This window comes from Chrysemys picta, chromosome 13, assembly GCF_011386835.1.
Source record: "Chrysemys picta bellii isolate R12L10 chromosome 13, ASM1138683v2, whole genome shotgun sequence".
Classification (NCBI taxonomy): domain Eukaryota; kingdom Metazoa; phylum Chordata; order Testudines; family Emydidae; genus Chrysemys; species Chrysemys picta.
This window is the reverse complement of record NC_088803.1, coordinates 13,400,563-13,422,626: the sequence shown is the minus strand read 5'-3', so window position 1 is coordinate 13,422,626 and position 22,064 is coordinate 13,400,563. Positions and strand designations below refer to the sequence as shown.

The following is a 22,064-nucleotide window of genomic DNA, read 5'->3' as shown; positions in this document are numbered from 1 at the left end:
GTGGAGCACATAGCAAGCTGCAATAACAATGGGGATATTGGTTTCGCTGAGATCAGAGCGAGTCAGTAAGCTTCTCCATCTCCCCTTGAGATGTCCAAAAGCACACTCCACTACCATTCTGCACTTGCTCAGGCGGTAGTTGAAGAGTTCTTTTTCAGTGTCCAGGGTGCCTGTATAGGGCTTCATGAGCCAGGGTATTAGCGGGTAGGCAGGGTCCCCGAGGATCACTATAGGCATCTCCACATCCCCAACAGTTATTTTGTGGTCCGGGAAGTAAATACCTTCCTGCAGCCATCTAAACAGACCAGAGTTCCTGAAAACACGAGCGTCATGAACCTTGCCCGGGCATCTGACGTTGATGTTTGTAAAACATCTCCTATGGTCCACCAGTGCTTGCAGCAACATTGAAAAGTAGCCCTTTCTGTTAATGTACTGGCTGGCCTGGTGGTCCGGTGCCAGGACAGGGATGTGAGTTCCATCTATAGCCCCACCGCAGTTTGGGAATCCCATCGCGGCGAAGCCATCTATGATGACCTGCACGTTTCCCAGGGTCACTACCTTTGACAGCAGTAGCTCAACGATTGCGTTGGCTACTTGCATCACAGCAACCCCCACGGTAGATTTGCCCACGCCAAAGTGGTTCGCGACTGACCGGTAGCTGTCTGACGTTGCAAGCTTCCAGAGGGCTATGGCCACTTGCTTCTGGACAGTCAGGGCTGCTCGCATCCGGGTGCAGGGGACAGCAACTCACAAAGTTCCAGGAAAGTTCCCTTACACATCCGAAAGTTTTGCAGCCACTGTGATTCATCGCAGACCTGCAGCACTATGCGGTCCCACCAGTCCGTGCTTGTTTCCCGGGCCCAGAATCGCCATTCCACAGCATCAACATGACCCATTGCCACCATCATGTTCACAGCACGGGGTGCCATGCTTTGTGAGAGGTCTGTACCCCTCTCAGACTTAATGTCCTCACCGCGCTGCCATAGCCTCCTCGCCCGATTTCTCAGCATCTGACTCTGAAAAAGGTGGATGATATGGTGCGAGGTGTTGACAACGGCCATAACTGCAGCGATGGTCACAGCGGGCTCCATGCTCGCATTGCTGTGGCGTCCGCGCTGTCACTCACCAGAAAAGTGCGCAAAGTGATTGCCCGCCGGCGCTTTCAGGGAGGGAGGGCGGGAGTGACGGTTGAATGACGACAGTTACCCAAAACCACCCTCGACACATTTTTTGCCCCAGCAGGCATTGGAGGCTCGACCCAGAATTCCAATGGGCAGCGGGGACTGCGGGAACTGTGGGATAGCTGCCTACAGTGCACTGCTTCCAATGTCGACGTTTGCCCCGTTAGTGTGGACTCACAAAGTCGAATTACTGTCCTTAGTGTGGATACACACGTTCGACTTTGTAATATCGGTTCCACAAATTCGATTTAAGTAAAATCGAACTACTCTCGTAGTGTAGACATACCCTGAGCAATATTTTTATACTTCTTCCTGGTCATTTGTCCAATCTTCTACTTCTTGTAAGCTTCTTTTTTGTGTTTAAGATCAGCAAGGATTTCACTGTTATTTTCTATTCTTTCTACACATCGGGATGTGTTGTTCCTGCAACCTCAGTAAGGATTCTTTAAAATACAGCCAACTCTCCTGGACTCCTTTCCCCCTTCATGTTATTCTCCCAGGGGATCCTGCCCATCAGTTCCCTGAGGGAGGCAAAGTCTGCTTTTCTGAAGTCTAGGGTCCGTATTCTGCTGCTCTCCTTTCTTCCTTGTGTCAGGATTCTGAACTCGACCATCTCATGGTTACTGCCTCCCAGGTTCCCATCCACTTTTGCTTCCCTACTAATTCTTCCCGGTTTGTGAACAGCAGGTCAAGAAGAGCTCTGCCCCTAGTTTGTTCCTCCAGCACTTGCACCAGAAAATTCTCCCCTACACTTCCCAAAAACGTCCTGGATTGTCTGTGCACCGCTGTATTGCTCTCCCAGCAGATATCAGGGTGATTGACGTCTCCCATGAGAACCAGGGCCTGCGATCCAGCAACTTCTGTTAGTTGCCAGAAGAAAGCCTCATCCACCTCATCCCCCTGGTCTGCTGGTCTATAGCAGACTCCCACCACGACATCACTCTTGTTGCTCACACTTCTAAACTTAATCCAGAGACTCTCAGGTTTTTCTGCAGTTTCATACCGGAATTCTGAGCAGTCATACTGCTCTCTTACTTACAATGCAACTCCCCACCCTTTTCTGCCCTGCCTGTCCTTCCTGAACAGTCCTTCCTTTACTATGTCTCTACAATTCCCCTCATCCTCTCCAGCCCACCTGCTCCAGGCCTTGATCACCCATCCCATTAACTCTGCCCTCCCCCCACATCTCCTCTCATTCCCCTTTAGAGCTCGCTGTAAAATCATCTAACCCATCAGACCAGCCTATTCTGATCCCTCCCCTGGCTCCCTCGCAGGTCCTACGCTAGAGCTAGCAAATTCCCTCAAAATGCATCTCTCAGGCCATCCAAATCAGGTTCAAATTCAGCAAATCCTTTCAGCCACACACAAAAAGGGAATGTTTTGTTTTAAAAGTCAAACCAGTCTGATTGGACCATTCCACAGCAAAATGTTGTCACTTTTCATTTTGAAATTGAGGCAACTTTAAAAAAAGTGGGGGGAGGGTTGAAAAACACCCACAAACAACGTGAAATGAAAAACCAAAACAATTTTGTTTTAGGCCAAACCGAACCAATATTTATTTTTTTTTGTATTTCTCCAACTGGCCCCCAAACTGAAAAGTCACTGATTTGCTCAGCTCCATTCAGCACCCAAGTGCGGCTCCTTGTTGAGTCTTTGCAAACTTCTTCCCCACCTAGCTCTCTGGGCTCATTCCCCCGCCACTCTCCCAGCCATTCCCTTTGTGTCCTTCCCTGGCTCTCCCTTGCCAACCCCCTGCCATGCTGCTCCTCAGGCTCCCTTTCTCCTGCCCCAAACTTCCCTCTTTTCCTTCAAGTTCCTGCGTAAACAAGATCCTGCTCAGGAGAATGGGAAATCAAATAAACCAAGCAAGAGATTCGCTGCTCTTTGGGGTCAGGCCTGTGCCCTCCCCTGTATTGTACAGCCCCCAGCATGCTGTTGGGACTCAATAAATACCCACGGGTCCTGCGCTCTGACTGCCTTTGATTGCAGACTTTAGGAATGGGATTTAGTGTCTGTGTGTATCCTTAGGAAAGAATCTTCTCAGCCCTTTTATTCTCTCAGCCCAGGGCACCGATGCAGCTGTGGCTGAACTAACAATTGGAGCGCCTCACGCTGAGATGGACGGCCAGTCCAATCTCATGCTTCAGGGATTCCATGGTCACTGAGGGGTGAGGAAGGAATTTTTTACCCATATGTCAGAGAATAGCAAAGCTGGCCAGGTGCATTGTGGGGATTTCACCTTCCCCTTTGCTGATGCAAGAGGCAAGATACTGGAGTGGACTGACACAAAATGATTTTGCACCTTGTGGTCGAATCTCCTTTTCTCATGACACATTATACAAACAGGGTTTGTGGGGAGGCCCCGGGGCTCCCTTGGATTAAAATTCCCAACAAAAGCCAAGAGCAATCCTCCCTTAATCCAATCTGGGGGATGCAAACCCCAAGGGCCCTAGCCAGACAGCCCCAGCCCACCTTGTCTCTGTGATGTCAGCAGTGGCCCTGTGACACGAAGGGGGCAGGCAGCCTGTGGCTCAGTGTGCTCTGGGAGCTGGAGGAGGGAGCACACGGCTGTCTGGGCTCTGCTTTTCAGACAGTTGGGAGCGTTTTTTGGAGCGCATAGCACCTGTTTACACAGAACTCGTGGAGGAATCCACATCCTCACTGTCATCTGTGATTATATGTGAGACATCAAAATTCTTCTGTGGCTCGACCATCCCAGCACAGGGGTGAGGGACCTTTCCTAGTGTATCCTCAGGGTTAGGAAAAAGAAGTACGAAATTATACCAAGCTCTGAGAATCAGCCTTTCTTTAGGTAAATATCTAAAAAGCAAAAATGGAAAACAAGTTTAAAATCAGATTTCCTGTGCTTGCTGATTTAAATCACAATGAAAATCATTGATTTGACTCGCTCTGATTTAAACCAGTCCATACTGCCGTGAACTTGGTGTGGGGTGGAAAGGGGTAATTTTAAATTGTGTTGGATGTCAAGTAATTTTATCCCAAAACTTAGTATAAATATTTAGTTTAGAGAAACAAGAAATGCTAGGCTAGTTCTTACTCTCTCTTTTTCTGACAATTCAGGGTGTGACTCCACTATTTTAGTCACAGGGGCTCTTTTACATACCTTAGAGGACACTGTGATTAAAGCCAAGCAAAATAATCACTGTTATTAACCATGGCTATTTAAAGAAAAGAAAACACTAAACAAAACAACAAAAGACAGTACACAAATGATAACAGGCTGATTTCTGTCCAGTCTCATCTGTATGCTTCTCTCTGGAGAGCTAACAGATTACACCTTTGTGAGCAGGCTTGCCTTTGATGGGGTACTTTTCTTTTGGTAAATTGAAACCAGGTCTTATTTCCCAAAATTATTGTGAGTCATAGATACTAAGACTGTTTATGGATGGGCAACATAATTTTAAGAGCAGGCGGATCCTATTAATAACTAGACTGTTTATATAGATGGGCAAAGTAAGCAATTTTAACTCAATCCTCTGAAATAGAAGAAAGTAGTTAAATTACTTAGTTAGAAGAAACCATTTAAGGAGCTGGCTTGAGACTGGCCAATTAACAAAATATTTAGAATCTTAAATTCAGTTAAATCCCACTATTTCTCCGTTTCCCAATGATTAGCCTTTGTCTCTTTCCCAAATGCATGGTCTAAGCATTTAGTGGTTAACAGGAGAAACTGTTAACATCTTAAATTACAACAGCATTTCCATATCACAACAAAACTGTTGCAAGAGTTTATAACTCTAATCCCTTGGCAGGGTTTTAGTTAACTTCTCTTACCAGCACATGCTGAAGTTTTGGGGAGGTTTCCTTGGGCTGGTTTCTTCCCAAGTCTTCTCTCTTCCGTCTGTGTCAGCTTGCTTGTAGAGAGGGAGAGGATGAGTTGAGTTTGAGCAGGGTAGCAGAGCGTGTGCAGGGTGCTCACTTAGAGTTTTTATACTCGTCTCTTCCCTATTTCTGTGCAATTTTAGAAAAACACACCTCTCTCGCCCTTTCATTGGCTCCGTACATTCCTGGAGCCTCTTCATCTTATGGACAGGTCGTTTGTTAATGTGTATATGTGTTAGGGTTGTACGTCTTTCTTGACAGTTATATTTCCTTTGTTTTTGTTGGAGAGATTCTCAGAACATCTTCAAATTTAGTCTTTTAACTCTTAACTTATTCAGTTCATTTTCTGAGGTATTTCTTCAGCTTCATTAGGGTTCAACAGGAAATGAAATTCTGTTTTTAAAAAGTCCAAACCTGTGGTTTATGTACAGGTTTTTAGTTCTCGAAGCAGTCTTTTAAAATTAAATCATTCTTAACGAGTCTTTAGCTTAAATACGATTGAAGAAGTTGTTGATTCTCTAGAACAATTGTTGATGATGATTCTTCTTATCTTTCTGAGTTGGGGGAAGGAGTGGCTAGAGCTCTGCCAGTAACTAATTACTTCCCCATTAATATAATAAATAGTCTAAACTTAAATGGCTTCTTATAATCAGCTGAGCAAGGTCATTAGATTTCATGTTAGTACATAATGCCTTTTACCACATGTAGTAATGTATTAGAAAACCAATTAGATACTTTGCATTCAGTTAAAATATTTTGCAAATATTCAAATATACCCTCCAAAACAGTTTGCCATTTCAATATTTTAGAAATCAACTAAGGTTTTCTACAAAACTTTTTCTCAACTACACACATTCTTCTCTAAAGTTTTAAGGACACAAGCAGAAGGTTTTCTTGCAAAGAGGGGCTGGTAGAGCCCACTTTACAGCCTAGATTTATTGATCTAACACATCCCTACATTCATTTTGGAATATCCAACATAAATAACATCCTCACCTTCTCCTACAGGGCCAGATCTTTCCTAAAACATTTCTCTTTATAACATTTCTTTTATTGAGATAAAGGATTAGATCTATAATAAACTGGCAGCTTATAGAAGAGGAAGTGTTCTGCTGTGGATAAAACACTCTTTTGGTTGGTTTGACTCTTGACCCAAGCGGTCTGTTATAGCAATTAAATTTCTCTTAAATATTTTGTGCAAAGCACAAATGCCAATAATCAACACATATATTAAACATAGCACAGAAAGAAACTAGTATAAAAGTTAAAGCAGATTAAAATGAGCACAGCTGCCTTTTAAAGTTTGTACAGACACTCTTGGGGGACATAAACAGTTTTGTGGTCAAGGAGATGTTATTTTCCGGACATTTGCATGTTTCTGGATGACAGAAAGCTGAAGACTTCTGCAATGTCTTTGATTAGCGTGAACATTTTATAACCTAGCTAACTAAAACTGGGCTACTGTTCTATTTTCAAGCCTCCTGGTGACAATATACTTATAGTTATGTTTGAATGTTCAGTAAAGGCACAAACATGTTTATAATGACCTAACATTATAAAACGAAGTGATAATAATGCTATTCATAAAATTTTACATCAATATTGAGGTCTCACCACCTCATAGCGGTCTTGTCTCTCCAGCCAGGTAGGCAGCAAAAGAACTACGCCTGGGTCCCTTTGGCCCACCTAGAACCGTGTGTGAGTATGGTGGGGTCTGTGTCATGGGAAGGAAGCCCCAGGGACTCATTCATGTTGGTTCTTGTCTTAGGAGCCGATATGGATCTTTACGACCACCTCCGCCGACTGCTGGTCCGGTCTGGAGGTGAGTAGGAATTCTCCCCAGAAATGGACCCTCCTCTCCCCCCATTGCTGTCCTGTACAGAGCTACCTGCAGGGGACCACTGGGAATCTGCATGGAATCTCCATGTGCTTGGGAGTCAGGGTCTCCTGATGGAGGAGGTTTGTTTTCTCCAAGGTTCCTTGCAGCATTTTAGCTTTATTTAAACCCCCAGACATTTCTAGCCCTTCTGGACTGGCAGGGAATTCTCTGGTGGGACCCCAATGCAGCACTGCCATCCCGGCCTTGTCTGCACTCTCCTTGTCTCCTGAGGGAGATCTGTTATTAACTAGAGAAGCGGGGACAAGCAGAGCTGGGGAAGTCCGGGTCTCTTGGGCTAAAATCTCTAATGGAATCCTGCTGGTTAGGGAAAAATTTGGGGCAGATTCTCCTCAAATTTCCCCCTGGCCCCTATTGCCCCTCCCCATGTTATCTCAGCTCCCTACCTGTGGGGTGAGGTGTTTGTCAAATGCCTTGGCGATGGGTGTGCAATATAAATGCTCTGGGCTGTGACTGGTGGAAGTCTCTCTCCAGAGGTGCCCTGCAGTGTGATTAGTTCCCCACACATATGTATTGTCTACCTCACCCCCCTGGGATTTCTATCAGTGACCAGGAAAGGAGGAAATGACCCCTACCCCTTTGCACTTATCCACAGCCACAGACCAGGGGAAGGAGGATACAGCAACAACTGGGTGTTGCAGCTCTTCCCTGTCTGGGCCTGCTTCAGGTAAGTAGGAAACAGGGGTACCGACTCCTCAGATTCACCCCTTTTCCTGCATAACCTTCTGTAACCTTCATGTTGAAATGTTTCCAATTCATAGTAAGTTGTTACAGATAAGGCTGCAACAAAACCCAGGTTCAAGCCACTAGGTCAGTTACAGAAAATGTATTTAGGCGACACTATGAATGATAAAACCAAACTTCATTCCAAAATAAAACGATTAGTTAAGCAAACAGGTGCGCAATTACCACCTACACTGTCAACACTAACTGTTGTATTGTGGATCAATGCGGGATCAGTCCACTGACAACAGCGTGAAGTACAGCCTTAGAACCCTGGGACAAAACGGTACCGTTGGGGCGTTAATTGGAGCGCTCACCGAATTAACAAAACAACTCCCAGGAGAAGCCATTCTCATACTATTGAACGTGCAACTGCCCCTTACACTAATTATATTTCCATCGCCTCCTTATTGACTCTTTACATTACACGTGGTGTACATTAACATCTGCACCAATATCCTTCCCATACTATATTAGTATAGATAACATTTTAATAAAACAGTCACAATTCTCAAAAACACTCATTAAAAGCCCTGCTTAAGCCAGTTATAACCAAAACCTAACAGTAGCATAATCCCGGGCCATGTCCTTGCTAACTCTTACTTTCCCATAACAGGATCTCCAACTTATGGCTAACTTTCCTCACACTAACAACTTCAGTTTTCTAAACTCTTCTACACTTAAGCTAACTTAGGCCCCAGACCTATTTTCTACTTATTTCTTAACCTAAACCATCCCATAGGTAGGCCAAATTCACAGCCATGAAAAAGTCATGGACCATGAAATCAGACCTCCCCCATGAAATCTAGCTATTGGGGAAGGGCAGGCTACTGCCATGCCCCTGACTCCAGCTGCTAGTCCCCTCTGGGCTGGGGAGGGACGGAACTGGCACTTCCCTTGCACAGCCGCCCTCGCCGGGGAGATCAGACCCCCCTCTGGGTACATACCCCAGTTGCTCGGAAGGCAGCGCAGAAGTGAGGGTTGCAATCCCACAACCCGCCTACAACAGTTTTGCGACTCCTCCGCAACTCCCTTTTGGGGCAGAACCCCCACTACAACATTGTGACATTTCAGATGTAAACATCTGAAAACCTGAAATTGGGTTTCAAATCCTATGGCCACGAAATTGATCAGAATGGACCGTACATTTGGTAGGGCGCTACCTATAGGCTATACCTGCTCTTTGCCAACTCCCTCCAGTGGGTCAGCCCCCTCCTTCCCATTACTGAGGTTCTGCTTGTGCCTGGCATTCGACTTTTCCAGAGGCCTTGTGGTCTGCACTGCCTGAATGAGGAGGGCTCTTGGAGTCTCCATCTCCCTGCGGTTCTCCCTCCCCAAGCACTGCACGCGCTAGATTTCTAAATCCTCAAAGCTGTGTTTGCTGCAAACTAGTCCCCACCCCCTGCACTGCTGAGACCCCATTGTGTACTGTGTGGAAGTCGGGGGCTGTGATTGTTGGCCCCAACCTGTGACAGTGAGAAGGAGAGCTGGGGTGGCTTTGCCTCTGTTTAGACAATCGCTCCTTTCTGGGTCACACAGGTGTTCTCTGTAACTGAGAAAGTTCTTTGGTGACCCAGGTGTGACTGTATTTGTTACTCAGTGAAATCAGGTTCATTGAAGTGTCACAAGAGGACTGGAACCTGCTGCTTTGGGTACAGAAAACTCCCTTCCCCTCAGCACTATCATTCACAACATTCCCCTGGCGGTTGAACCAGAGACCTTTAATGGAGAAATTTAACCCTTCTCTTCTATTGACAGACACAGCAGTGCAGGAGACTGCAGTGTCAGCCAGAGATGGCAACCCACCTGTCACAGAGTCTCCTGGTCCAGGTAGGCAGAAAGCGGCATGATACACAGCCAGAATTCCTTTCCAAGGCCAAAGTTGCTGTTCATCTGCACTGTCTTTTACAGAATCAACATAATGTTTAGTATCGGGGGCAGCCATGTTAGTCTGTATCCACAAAAACAACAAGGAGTCCGGTGACACCGTAAAGACTAACAGATTTATTTAGGCATAAGCTTTCGTGGGTAAAAAAACACTTCTTCAGATGCCCAGAGTGAAAATTACAGATGCAGGCATTATATAATGACACATAAACTAACATAATGTTTAGTTCTAGCTTGTGCAAAGAGTATACTTCCCATGGGATCCTTCGGGGTGAACAGTGGTATATTAACGCAGGGTGCTATATTAGAGAATCACAACAGTTATTATGAGAGTAAACGTCTCATTAGCCTCAAAATTCAGAAGGATGTCCACAACTTTAAACTAGCTTTGACGGGGACAGGTGAGCAAAGCCCACAGGTAAGTGGAGAACATGGAGACCTGGGAGATGGGTCAGAAATAGGAGGGAGCGTGGGCTATAATGGCAGAGAGAAAGGAGGGTCAGGGCAAAACTGGGAGGCAAGATCAAATCAGTATCTTAGATGCCTATCTACAAATGAGAGAAGTATGGCTAACAAGCAGGAAGAACTGGCAGTGCTAATAAATAAATACAACTATGACATTGTTGGCATCACCGAAACTTGGTGGGATAATACACATGATTGGAATGTTGGTATGGATGGGTACAGCTTGCTCAGGAAGGATAGACAGGGGAAGGAAGGGGGAAAAGGGAGGAGGTGTTGCCTTGTATATTAAAAATGTACACACTTGGACTGAGGTGGAGACGGATATAGGAGACAGAAGTGTTGAGAGTCTCTGGGTTAGGCTAAAAGGGGTAAAAAACATGGGTGATGTCATCCTAGGGGTCTACTACCGGCCACCTAACCAGGTGGAAGAGGTGGATGTGGCTTTTTTTAAACAACTAACAAAATCATCCAAAGCCCAAGATCTTCAACTATCCAGATATATGTTGGGAAATTAACACAACAGGGCACAGACTATCTAATAAGTTCTTGGACTGCATTGCAGTCAACTTTTTATTTTGGAAGGTTGAAAAAGCTACCGGGGGGAAGCTGTTCTAGATTTGATTTTAACAAATAGGGAGGAACTCGTTGAGAATTTGAAAGTGGAAGGTAGCTCGGGTGAAAGTGATCATGAAATCATAAAAAGAAGAACAGGAGTACTTGTGGCACCTTAGAGACTAACTAATTTATTAGAGCATAAGCTTTCGTGGACTACAGCCCACTTCTGTAGTCCACGAAAGCTTATGCTCTAATAAATTAGTTAGTCTCTAAGGTGCCACAAGTACTCCTGTTCTTCTTTTTGCGGATACAGACTAACACGGCTGTTACTCTGAAACATGAAATCATAGAGTTCACAATTCAAAGGAAAGGTAGAAGGGACTACAGCAAAATAGAGACAATGGATTTCAGGAAGGCGGATTTTGGTAAGCTCAGAGAGCTGATAGGTAAGGTCCCATGGGAATCAAGACTGAGGGGAAAAATGACCGAGGAGAGTTGGCAGTTTTTCAAAGGGACACTATTAAGGGCCCAAAAGCAAGCTATTCCTCAGGGTAGGAAAGATAGAAAATGTGGCAAAAGACCACCTTGGCTTAACCACGAGATCTTGCATGATCTAAAAAATAAAAAGGAGTCATATAAAAAATGGAAGCTAGGACAAAGTACAAAGGATGAATATAGGCAAACAACACAGGAATGTAGGGGCAAGATTAGAAAGGCAAAGGCACAAAATGAGCTCAAACTAGCTACGGGAATAAAGGGAAACAAGAAGACTTTTTATCAATATATTAGAAGCAAGAGGAAGACCAAAGACAGGGGAAGCCCTCTGCTCAGTGAGGAGGGAGAAACAGTAACAGGAAACTTGGAAATGGCAGAGATGCTTAATGACTTCTTTGTTTCGGTCTTCACCGAGAAGTCTGAAGGAATGCCTAACATAGTGAATGCTAATGGGAAGAGGGTAGATTTAGAAGATAAAATAAAAAAAGAACAAGTTAAAAATCTCTTAGAAAAGTTAGATGCCTGCAAGTCACCAGGGCCTGATGAAATGCATCCTAGAATACTCAAGGAGGTAACAGCGGAGGTATCTGAGCCTCTAGCTATTATCTTTGGAAAATCATGGGAGACAGGAGAGATTCCAGAAGACTGGAAAAGGGCAAACATAGTGCCCATCTACAAAAAGGGAAATAAAAACAACCCAAGAAACTACAGACCAGTTAGTTTAACTTCTGTGGAGTCATAGAATATCAGGGTTGGAAGGGACCTCAGGAGATCATCTAGTCCAACCCCCTGCTCAAAGGGGGACAACTCCCCAGACAGTTTTTTTTTTTAAACTCTAGTTCCCTAAATGGCCCCCTCAAGGATTAAACTCACAACCGTGGGTTTAGCAGGCCAATGCTCAAACCACTGAGGGAGGTATCCCTGTGCCAGGGAAAATAATGGAGCAAGTAATTAAGGAAACCATCTGCAAACACTTGGAAGGTGGTAAGGTGATAGGGAATAGCCAGCATGGATTTATAAAGAACAAATCATTTCAAAGCAATCTGATAGCTTTCTTTGATAGGATGACGAGTCTTGTGAATAAGGGAGAAGCGGTGGATGTGGTATACCTAGACTTTAGTAAGGCATTTGATACGGTCTCGCATGATATTCTTATCGATAAACTAGGCAAATATAACTTAGATGGGGCTACTATAAGGTGGGGGTATAACTGGCTGGATAACCGTACTCAGAGGGTAGTTATTAATGATTCCCAATCCTGCTGGAAAGGTATAACGAGTGGGGTTCCGCAGGGGTCTGTTTTGGGACCGGCTCTGTTCAATATCTTCATCAACGACTTAGATATTGGCATAGAAAGTATGCTTATTAAGTTTGCAGATGATACCAAACTGGGAGGGATTGCAACTGCTTTGGAGGATAGGGTCAAAATTCAAAATGATCTGGACAAGTTGGAGAAATGGTCTGAGGTAAACAGGATGAAGTTTAATAAAGACAAATGCAAAGTACTTCACTTAGGAAGGAACAATCAGTTTCATACATACAGAATGGGAAGAGACTGTCTAGGAAGGAGTATGGCAGAAAGGGATCTAGGGGCTATAGTGGACCACAAGCTAAATATGAGTCAACAATGTGATACTGTTGCAAAAAAAACAAACATGATTCTGGGATGCATTAATAGGTGTATTGTGAGCAAGACACGAGAAGTCATTCTTCCGCTCTACTCTGTGCTGGTTAGGCCCCAATTGGAGTATTGTGTCCAGTTCTGGGCACCGCATTTCAAGAAAGATGTGGAGAAATTGGAGAGGGTCCAGAGAAGAGCAACAAGAATGATTAAAGGCCTAGAGAACATGACCTATGAAGGAAGGCTGAAAGAATTGGGTTTGTTTAGTTTGGAAAAGAGAAGACTGAGAAGGGACATGATAGCAGTCTTCAGGTATCTAAAAGGGTGTCATAAGGAGGTGGGAGAAAACTTGTTCATCTTAACCTCTAAGGATAGAACAAGAAGTAATGGGCTTAAACTGCAGCAAGGGAGGTTTAGGTTGGACATTAGGAAAAAGTTCCTAACTGTCAGGGTGGTTAAACACTGGAATAAATTGCCTAGGGAGGTTGTGGAATCTCCATCTCTGGAGATATTTAAAAGTAGGTTAGATAAATGTCTATCAGGGATGATCTAGTCAGTATTTGGTTCTGCCATGAGGGCAGGGGACTGGACTCGATGACCTCTCGAGGTCCCTTCCAGTCCTAGAGTCTATGAATCTATCAAAAACTGCTTATTAACTCGTGTGCACGGTTGCAGCAATTAGCTAAGCAGTTGCAGTGACTGCTTGTGCAAACGATCATTGTGATCTGTAACTGGCTGACTGTGAGCTAAGCGACCACGGCTGTGGTTGGAACTGTGGGTGCTACGGAGCACACACATTCCATTCCTGGAAACAGACACCAATGCATTTTTCGTCACTGAGATGCCCACGTTTTTCATATGTATATTACAAATGGCTTTGTGAGTCATGATCAGATTCTGTCTCAAGCACTGCTGGTTTGGTGGCTGTGCAGTGAGGTGGGCCAGAATAGGTAACTTCTTGGTCAGAACATACCTCATAAACTCAAATACCTCATGGAACCAAATGCTGTAGGTGATAGAGCCGCCTTGCTGAATCCCAAGGAAGAGGAGAGGTACCACAAAGATTTTATCCCCAAGGAAGGGGGATCCCACATTTCAGTGCTGCAGCTCTGTACAGCTACCTCCATCCGAGCCTTGCAATGTCTCTGTCTCCTTGGGGTTCTCCATCTCATGTGTTACGTCCTTCTGGCTGAGGGGGACTCAATGGAATCCCCTTCAAATCCCCTAGTCAAGCAGAGAGCCTCCCCATGTAAATGGAAGTTCCCCCCACCTGGAGCAATTCCAGCCATCTTGGGAGCCGCAGACCAGCACAGAGAATTGAGCCTGGGTCTCATTCCACATGGCAATGCAGGGCACCGGGCACCAGAGCACTGGCTTGGCCTCCCAAGAGTGAGGTGTGAATGTTCTGAGGTCTGTGCAGTAGAAGAGAAACTCCTGTGATCTGTTTACATTGGTTCTTGTCTAGGAGTCAATCTGGGGTTTTTGGACCGTCTCTGCCAAAGACTGATTCAGACTATTGGTGAGTAGGAATTCTGCCCAGAAGCATCCCCCACGATACAGATTTACCCCAGTTCCTCTCTGATTCCTATTGCCCTTACATAGAATCAGTCCCATGACACCTCACCCCACCACTGCCCTTCTGAATTACAGGATGGACACCTTTCCAAACGGACAGGACAAATCTGGACTCCAGCCAGCCAGGCCCCACTGACTCTTCTGTCCCAGGTAGGAGTCAACAGCCTTTCGCTGTGACAAATCACCACATGTCTATTTCTGTCCCATCAGGAAGTTCCATCCCAGTGCACACGGGATCATTCAGTGCCTCAGTTTTCCTAGCTTCATAATGGGGCTAACAAGACTGACAATCTTCACTGGGGTCTGGAAGGTGTGGGTAATGTTTGTAAAGGGACTGGAAGAGGAAATGCCCAATCTCAATGTTAAGTAACATGACACTGTCTGGGCAGTGATTGGTGGAAATCCCTCGCCAGGGGTTCCATAAGGTGCAGACAGTTCCCACACAGTTGTATGTCCCTGTCGCCCCCAGGGCATTCTATTAGTGACCTTGATTGTGGGAAATTAACCCAGCATCTGCCTGTATCCACAGACACAGAGGAGCAGAAGGCGGCCCAAAAACAAGACCCGGCGCCACAAACCCTGGCTGCAGGAATGGGCAGCCACTGCAGCACTTTCTGTGCTGAACCTCCTGATCCAGGTAGGCCCATGCCCAGTATTGAGTGCCAGGAATAAAGCCGGGGAAAGTAGCCACAGTGACAGCCAAACCCCAGTGCTGAGAGGGCAAGAAGAGACTCCACCCAGGCTCTGTGCCCTGCTCTGCACATGCCCATAAGCCACTGCCCTCTGCTCCACCTTACACGCCAGCCTCCGTGCCATCCCACACTGGGCTAAAGCCCTGCTGCCATAGGGCAGCACTGGAATCATCACTGGGCAGCCTGGGTGCCAGTAAAGGGGGAACTGACCCACCAGGCAGCTCCCTCTACCAGCTCAGCTCCCCAGTGGCTCTTCATAAGAATATAAGAATGGCCATGCTGGGTCAGACCAATGGTCCATCTAGCCCGGTACCCTGTCTTCTGACAGTGGTCAATGCCAGGTGCTTCAGAGGAATGAACAGAACAGAGCAATTATCAAGGGATCCATCATCCCCTGTCATCCAGTTCCAACTTCTGGCCATCAGAGGTTTAGGGACACCCAGAGCATGGGATTGCATCTCTGACCATCTTGGCTAATAGCCATTAATGGACCTATCCTCCTTGAATTTATCTAGTTCTTTTTAAACCCAATTATACTTTTGGCCTTCACAACATCCCCTGGCAATGAGTTCCATAGGTTGATTGTGCATTGTGTGAAGAAATACTTCCCTTTGTTTGTTTTAAATCCACTGCCTATTAATTTCATTGGCTGACCCCTGGTTCATGTGTTCGGTCAAGGGGTAAATAACACTTCCCTAGTCATTTTATGATATTATCGATCTTATTATCTATCCCTTTCCTAATGATTCCCAACATTCTGTTAGCTCTTTTGACTGCCGCTGCACATTGAGTGGATGTTTACGGAGAGCTATCCGCAATGACTCCAAGATCTCGTTCTTGAGTGGTAACAGCTAATTTAGACCCCGTCATTTTGTATGTGGGATTATGTTTTCCAATGTGCATTACTTTGCACTCATCGACACTGAATTTCATCTGCCATTTTGTTGCCCAGTCATCCAGTTTAGTGAGATCTCTTTGTAACTCTTTCCAGTTTACCTGGGACTTAACAATGGTGAGTAATTTTGTATCATCCACCTATTTTGCCACCTCCTTATTTTACCCCTGAACAGCAAAGGCCCCAGTACAGATTTTTGGGGACCCCACTATTTACCTCCTTGTGAAAACCGAAAATGTATTCTTACCCTGTCTTTTAACCAGCTACAGTCCATGAGAGGACCTTCCCTCTAATCCCATGGCTGCTTACTTTGCTTAAGAGCAACCTTAGTTTCCTGCTGTTCATTTTAGGCACCAAGCAAAAGGCCTATTTGTCACCCAGGGGACAGCTCGCCCCAATCAGCGAGGAGGAGGAAACGCCAAGGAAGACCAGCGTGAGTGAGGAGAGAGCGGGAAATCCACAGCACACTGGGGAAGTGCCCATGGCACAGATGGTACAAGGTTCCCTCCATCACCAACTCAGCCTGGACTCCCGCCCCCTACTGCCTTTCCCACGACACACTGACCCTCTAAGACTCTGACTCCCTTTCCTCATCTCTTGCTCCCAGATTCACTGCCATTCTCTGGCCCTAGAGAACATGCTCTGACCCCCCCTTGCCAGGGCAGGTGTTGCAGACGGGAGGAGAGAGGCGACTCCATTCCCAGCACTTGCCCCTGCTTTCTTTCTTCTTTGCTGGCTGGTCAGCAATGGGCTGCATTAGGGAACCAGGGAGAGAAATAATCCTGAGCTTCACCTCTCCCCAGAGTGTCCCGCGCACTCACCTCTCCCTGGGCCCGGGGCAGGGTTAGCTGTTAGCCCAGTTACACCTGTGGAGAGCAAGGCTCCGGGAGGGGAAGTGGCTGGCCCAAGGCCAGAAAGCAGGAGTGTACATCCCTGGTACACTCTGGAAGTGACCATTGTAGGAGGTGAGCAGGCAGAGACAATGGGCCAGATCCTTGGCCCCTGGTAAGGCCGCATGAAGGGACATTAAGCTCTCCCTTCCAAGCTCCCGCGTGCTTTCCTCAGCCCAGCACGGGGGCAGGGAGGAGCCCTTGGATGCTGTCTCCCCATCCCTGACATGTCTGCGTGGGTCTCTAGACTGTCAGCCCTTCAGGACAGACATTGTCTCTGTCTGCGTTGTGCTGCACCCAGTGCAACAGGGCCTGATCCTGACTGGAGCCTGTGGGCGCTGCCATAACATCAGTAGTGATAAGTAATCAGGGCAGGCCCCGCTCTTCCAAACCGGGCCCCGCCATCCCTGCCATCCTCTCAGCACACACCACCCCAGCTGGCGCCCGGTACAACTATCCTGTTGAACCAACCCTAAGTGATACTAGGCTAGTGCAAACCAAGGGGTCAAATGCCCCTCCCAGAGAAGGGAGAGCCCGGCACCAGCTGGAAGCTGTTCTCCACCAGGCCATAACTTTATTCCTTCCAAGTCTGGGTAGTGGTAACCCAGCTGCTGATGGAGACTCTACACATTGGGGCTTGTCTGCCTGACACGTCATCGCCATGCCCTGCGTCTTTTTTCTTGCACAGGGCCTTGCTTGCGTGAGGGACATGGATGAGGCTGCCCTGAGGAAGGACATTGGCACCCTCTTCCCAGCACTCCACTCCATGGTAAGAGATGCTGGGATCACTCAGGCAAAATCCCGGGGCCTGTTGGCTTAAACTGGGTAGGCTGTGGGAAGAGCTGTCCCTGCCTCATCCTGTTCCCATTGGGGGATGGATCCTAGAGAACTCTCCTTTGGTTTCTTTTCCTCCCACTCACCCCACCCCCTTTGACCGGGAACATCAGCATCCCGCACCTTGTTCCAACGCTCCACATCTTCGGTTCCTGACCCGTCAAACTCTGCTTCTACATGAGCCATGGCCCCCGAAGCCTCGGCGTCACTCATAGACTGATCCAGCTTGCTGGCCTGTTCTTTAGATGGGAATTAGAATCTGCCTCTCCACCCTCACCCCTTCACTCTGCCATCCGAGGGCTTGGCCTGAGAGACACTTGATCTAGTTTGCCTTTGCTGGTGTTGCTTTCTTCCCCTAGGTGTGTCATCTCCCCAGAGAGGCCCTGGAGGAGCGGAGAGAGGCCCTGGACTCTCTGATCCATCTGGGTAAGAAACCCATTCACCTTTCCCAGAGAAGGAGATTTCCCAGAGCCTGCGGAATTTCAGAGCCCAGGCATAGAACTGTATTCCCTTCCCCTTTATGATTCACTCACCCCAGTCTGATTCACTCCTCTTCCTGCAGCTCGCTTGTTCCTGGTGGAGCTGCTTGTGTTCCTGTTCAGGAGGCTGAACAAGGACGAGGAAGAGGAGACCTGTGCCAGTCTCTTCATTCTGGACCGGATAGTCCAATCCAACAGTAAGTGACCCCACAGCGAGGCCTTGTCTTTTGATGTCTTATGGCCTCTTGTGCAGTTAGCAGCGCTTAGCACTGGGCCTCATGGGGGTCATTTATACCTGTCTGCAGTAGATAATCCAAGTCCTGCAGCCAGGGCCGTAGCAACAAAGAACGTGGCCCCCTCCGAACGGTGGCCCCCTCCGAACAGATGTCCGGGCGGAGCCCCTTACAATGCAGAAACTGGAATGTGGTATTTATTTTGCCACTTTTAGGGGCCCCCTTCCTTGCAGGGCCCCCTCCGGTCGGAGGGTACGGAGAGCGCTCGCTACGCCTCTGCCTGCAGCCCCTCAGCCGATGCTGCGGCAATGAGAGAGGACAGTCACTGCTGGAACTGCAAGCGTGGGCAGATGCAGCTGGTTACCCATGGGGGTAACCTGCCAGGAGGGTCATGTAGGGACATTGAGGTTGCTCTAAGGTTCCTGAGATCTCAGGTCCCTGCACACCCCAGTTTAACATCAACCCTGCCGAGCCGTGTGTCTGTGTCTCTTACAGTTTCCGAAATGACGCACAATACCGAGAAGCTGTTCATAGCCCTGGGTCCACTCCTGCAGAGCACAAGCATACGGGTGAGTCTGGAACCATGGCCAACGCGGCCAAAGCTAGTGAATGTCTGCCTGCCAGTGCAGAGCCTGCCGGGACCCTGTGCATCGAAACACATGACCCATCAGTGCTCCATAGTGTAGGGCAGAAGGTGGGGGAGAGAATCCCTGCAGGGCTCCGGCTGCATTGTCATCTCTGGGCTGCCTAGCAGTATTTCACCAAAGGATCCCAGCCTGGACTGGGAGGGGACAAGGTCCCTCCACACTGTGTGCAAATCATTTCTGTTTCTCTCTGGGTCTGGCAGGTCAGAGAAGCCCTTGCTTATTTTATAAGGACAATGGGGGCGCATGGGCTCTTGGAGAAATCTGCCTCAAGACCCTTAATTGACTTCTTGGTGCGTCAGTGCACCCTGACCCTCGACAGCACGGTAAGAATCTGCAGAGACCTTGGTGACGGGAGTCCGTGAACAGGGCAGAACATGGGGTCAAGGGATAGGGAAGGGGGGAAGTTGCAGATGGGGATGGGCAGGTGATGGGCAGCAAATAGGACTTGGGAAGCAGATGGAACTGGGGACGGCACCCTCCGTCTACTGATGGAAGATGATGACAAATAGAAGACAGTGTTTTTTCCTCCCAGCCCATTCTCTCTGATCCCTCTCCCAGTTGCTATCCGGGCTCTGTCCCTCGCGCAGGGAGGGCAGGACCCCTGGCTTCCTCCTTCTCTCGTCTCACTGTGATCATCCACCTTAGGAGACTAAGCCATGATGGATCTGGTTTTCACCAGGCAGAGGGGTGGAGCCTAGAACTGGCTCCACACAGACCCTGGGCTGGTTATGGCACAGTCACAGCCAGGGTTCCGCCTTTTCTCTTCAAGCCCCATTTTCACCCCCTGCCATGCCCACTAGAGGTACCGTGCCACGAAGTTCTCCACCGAATCTAAATCTCCCTGGTGTCTCCCTTACTTCTCACCATCAGGAGGAAGCAGACGGGAGGCGCACTATGGAGCTCGAGGTCCGCCAGCTCTGCTCCAGCACCCTGCAGTCCCTGGCTGACTCCCCCAGAATGGCCAATGTAAGTGACCCTGCCCCTCTCCAGTGGACACAGGCCTCTCTGGGTCTGAGCTTTTCGATGAGACAGGCCCCAACCAGACTTATTTATCTGAGCCTCCCCGCTCCAGAACATCATGGGGTTGGTTAAAATGGACCCCGGATCCGAGCTAGACCTGGGTCTTTGGAACAGGGAACACTCACCGGCTGAGTGCCCCTGCACGCCAGCGTTTGGTGTCAAAGGGGCTTTTCCGCTCGAGTATCCCCTGTGGTCAGTCATGCTGGTTCTGCAGCTTCCATAGCTCAGTCCCTCTTCATTGGTTCTTCTGTTAACTTTTCCCTGGCTGTTACAGGCTGGGGTCTATACAGCCCATCACATTCTTGTTTTGCAAAAGCCAACCCTAGCCCAGGAGTTCCTGCCTCTCACCCATACTACCCTGGTGCCTACAGGAGAGTCCACTGAGCTGGGAGACACTACATCCAAATCTCATCTCTGCTGGCTATTGCTTAGGTTTCCACACACTGCACAGACCTGATTACTGACCCAGGCGTCAGAACGCAAGCCTAAGCAGTCAAGTATTAGCCAGCCCCCTCCACACACTGAACAAATTAACAGCGAGGTTGCGCACGGTCACTTCAGGCAGAGCTGAGACTAGAAGCCACATTTCTAATAAGGCAGACCCAAGTATTGTGCACTCAGCTACACTGTCTTTCAGATTGAGCATGCCCAATATATGTGCTTTAGTTACTACAGGTGGGGATAGACCCCTGGGGATTCCTGATCTCCACTCTTCTACAGTCTAGCAAAGAGTTGTGTAACCCTCTGGCACAGTGTGTATTAAGTCCCCCTCTTGTCCACACAGCAGACAGCAATTGCGTCTGTGCTTCAAGTGGCGCAGGTCTGTGTGGGGATGTGAAGGGCAGAGCTCAAACCTCCCTGAGCGCCTGTCATGGTTTCACTTGATAGTATTGGGTTTCCTAGTCTCCTCTTTATTTATCAAGCTGGTGTATTGCGCTCCTGCCGTGAGAACACAGCCTTTCCCAGTGGGACTGGAGTTAGGAAATACTGTGCTGTCAATGACGATGCTACACTCAACAAAAGGCGGGGGGTCAGTCATGTGTCACGTGATTTGGTGCTGGAGGCAGACACTGATAGGTGTGAAGGGGGAGGGAGTGGGGATCGCTGCATGGTTCAGGCTGGGTAGAGAGGTCTGGCTGGCGGTGGCGAGGCCAGGGGTCCTGTCTAGCGTAGGAAAGAGAGAGCTGGTGCAGGAAGAGGATATTTCCCTACTGAGATGGCTTTTCTCTGCTCTGCAGGTTTTATGGCCTGGGCTGCTCCTTCAACTGAGCCCAGCAGCCCATGGGCCAGCCCTGCCTCTCCTCCTGCAGACCTCGGTCGGGGTGGTAAAGAGGATGCAGGAGGAAGGCAGGCTGCCCTTGGCCAGGAGGTGCGGCAAGGCGAACAGAGGTGAGTCCCAGTATTTTATCCACCCGCTCTTAGTCCTTCTGTAGCGAGAGGCGTCTGCCCCCAGGTGGGGTGGGGATCAGCTCTCGGCTCTGGTTCCGGCTCACTGCAAGGACACAGCCAGCCGTCAAGGGCGCAGGCAGAGCTCAGAGCCGAATGCAAAAGATCCCTCCAGAGCCTGATGGGATGCCCCCCCTTTCTGTTCACAGGGTGTCGGTCAAGCAGCAAGTCCACTCTACAACAGGAGCTGCTGGCTCGGCTGCTGGTGAGTAACCCGCAGCCAGGAGGTTCCTTATGCTCAGTGGGAAGGGGCCGCTCCTGGAGCTGGCAGGCAGTGTGTGGTGGCTCTTCTCCCCGAAGCCCCCAGAGGAGCTGGCTCGTCACATTCCTCGCGTTCATTGCACATCGACCCAGCGCCTCTCGGCATTTAACAGAACCAGCGAGCTCTCTGAGCCAGCCACCTTCCTGGCTCCCCTGATCCTGGGGCTGGACCGGGTCCCCCAGCACCAGTTAGTGCAGCCCTCGGATGGCTCCAATAGAAGCCAGCTGGAATGAGCCCTTAGGGACTGTTGTGCAGGCCCCCTCCTGCCCCCTGGCCTCCAGCATCCTCCCTTACAAAGGGGCAGCTGGGGATTCCCTTTATGGCCCAGCTGCCTCTTTCAGGCTGCTTCAAGCTCCCTTTGTGCTGCTCTAACCTAGGCCAAGGATCTGACCCAGCAGCTGCCTGACGGCCTCTGGATAATCCT

At 48.3% G+C, this 22,064-nt stretch overlaps 1 protein-coding gene across 1 annotated transcript; it reads left to right on the top strand.

Moving 5' to 3' along the window:
• The first annotated feature begins 6,800 nt into the window (after window positions 1–6,800).
• Window positions 6,801–19,274, top strand: LOC135975133 (maestro heat-like repeat-containing protein family member 1). The gene is made up of 7 exons (XM_065565185.1): window positions 6,801–6,846; window positions 16,180–16,262; window positions 17,408–17,488; window positions 17,913–17,979; window positions 18,116–18,229; window positions 18,761–18,834; window positions 19,113–19,274. Exons 1-7 carry the CDS (start codon window positions 6,801–6,803, stop codon window positions 19,272–19,274), a joined length of 627 nt encoding a protein of 208 aa, XP_065421257.1.
• The last annotated feature ends 2,790 nt before the right edge of the window (window positions 19,275–22,064 follow it).

Excerpts from the sequence above, each read along its gene's own strand:
- LOC135975133 (XM_065565185.1), top strand. The coding sequence starts at position 6,801 with ATGGATCTTTACGACCACCTCCGCCGACTGCTGGTCCGGTCTGGAG. Across the intron at positions 17,489-17,912 it reads TCCCAGCACTCCACTCCATG|GTGTGTCATCTCCCCAGAGA; the intron begins GTAAGAGATGCT and ends TTCTTCCCCTAG. Across the intron at positions 17,980-18,115 it reads GGACTCTCTGATCCATCTGG|CTCGCTTGTTCCTGGTGGAG; the intron begins GTAAGAAACCCA and ends CTCTTCCTGCAG.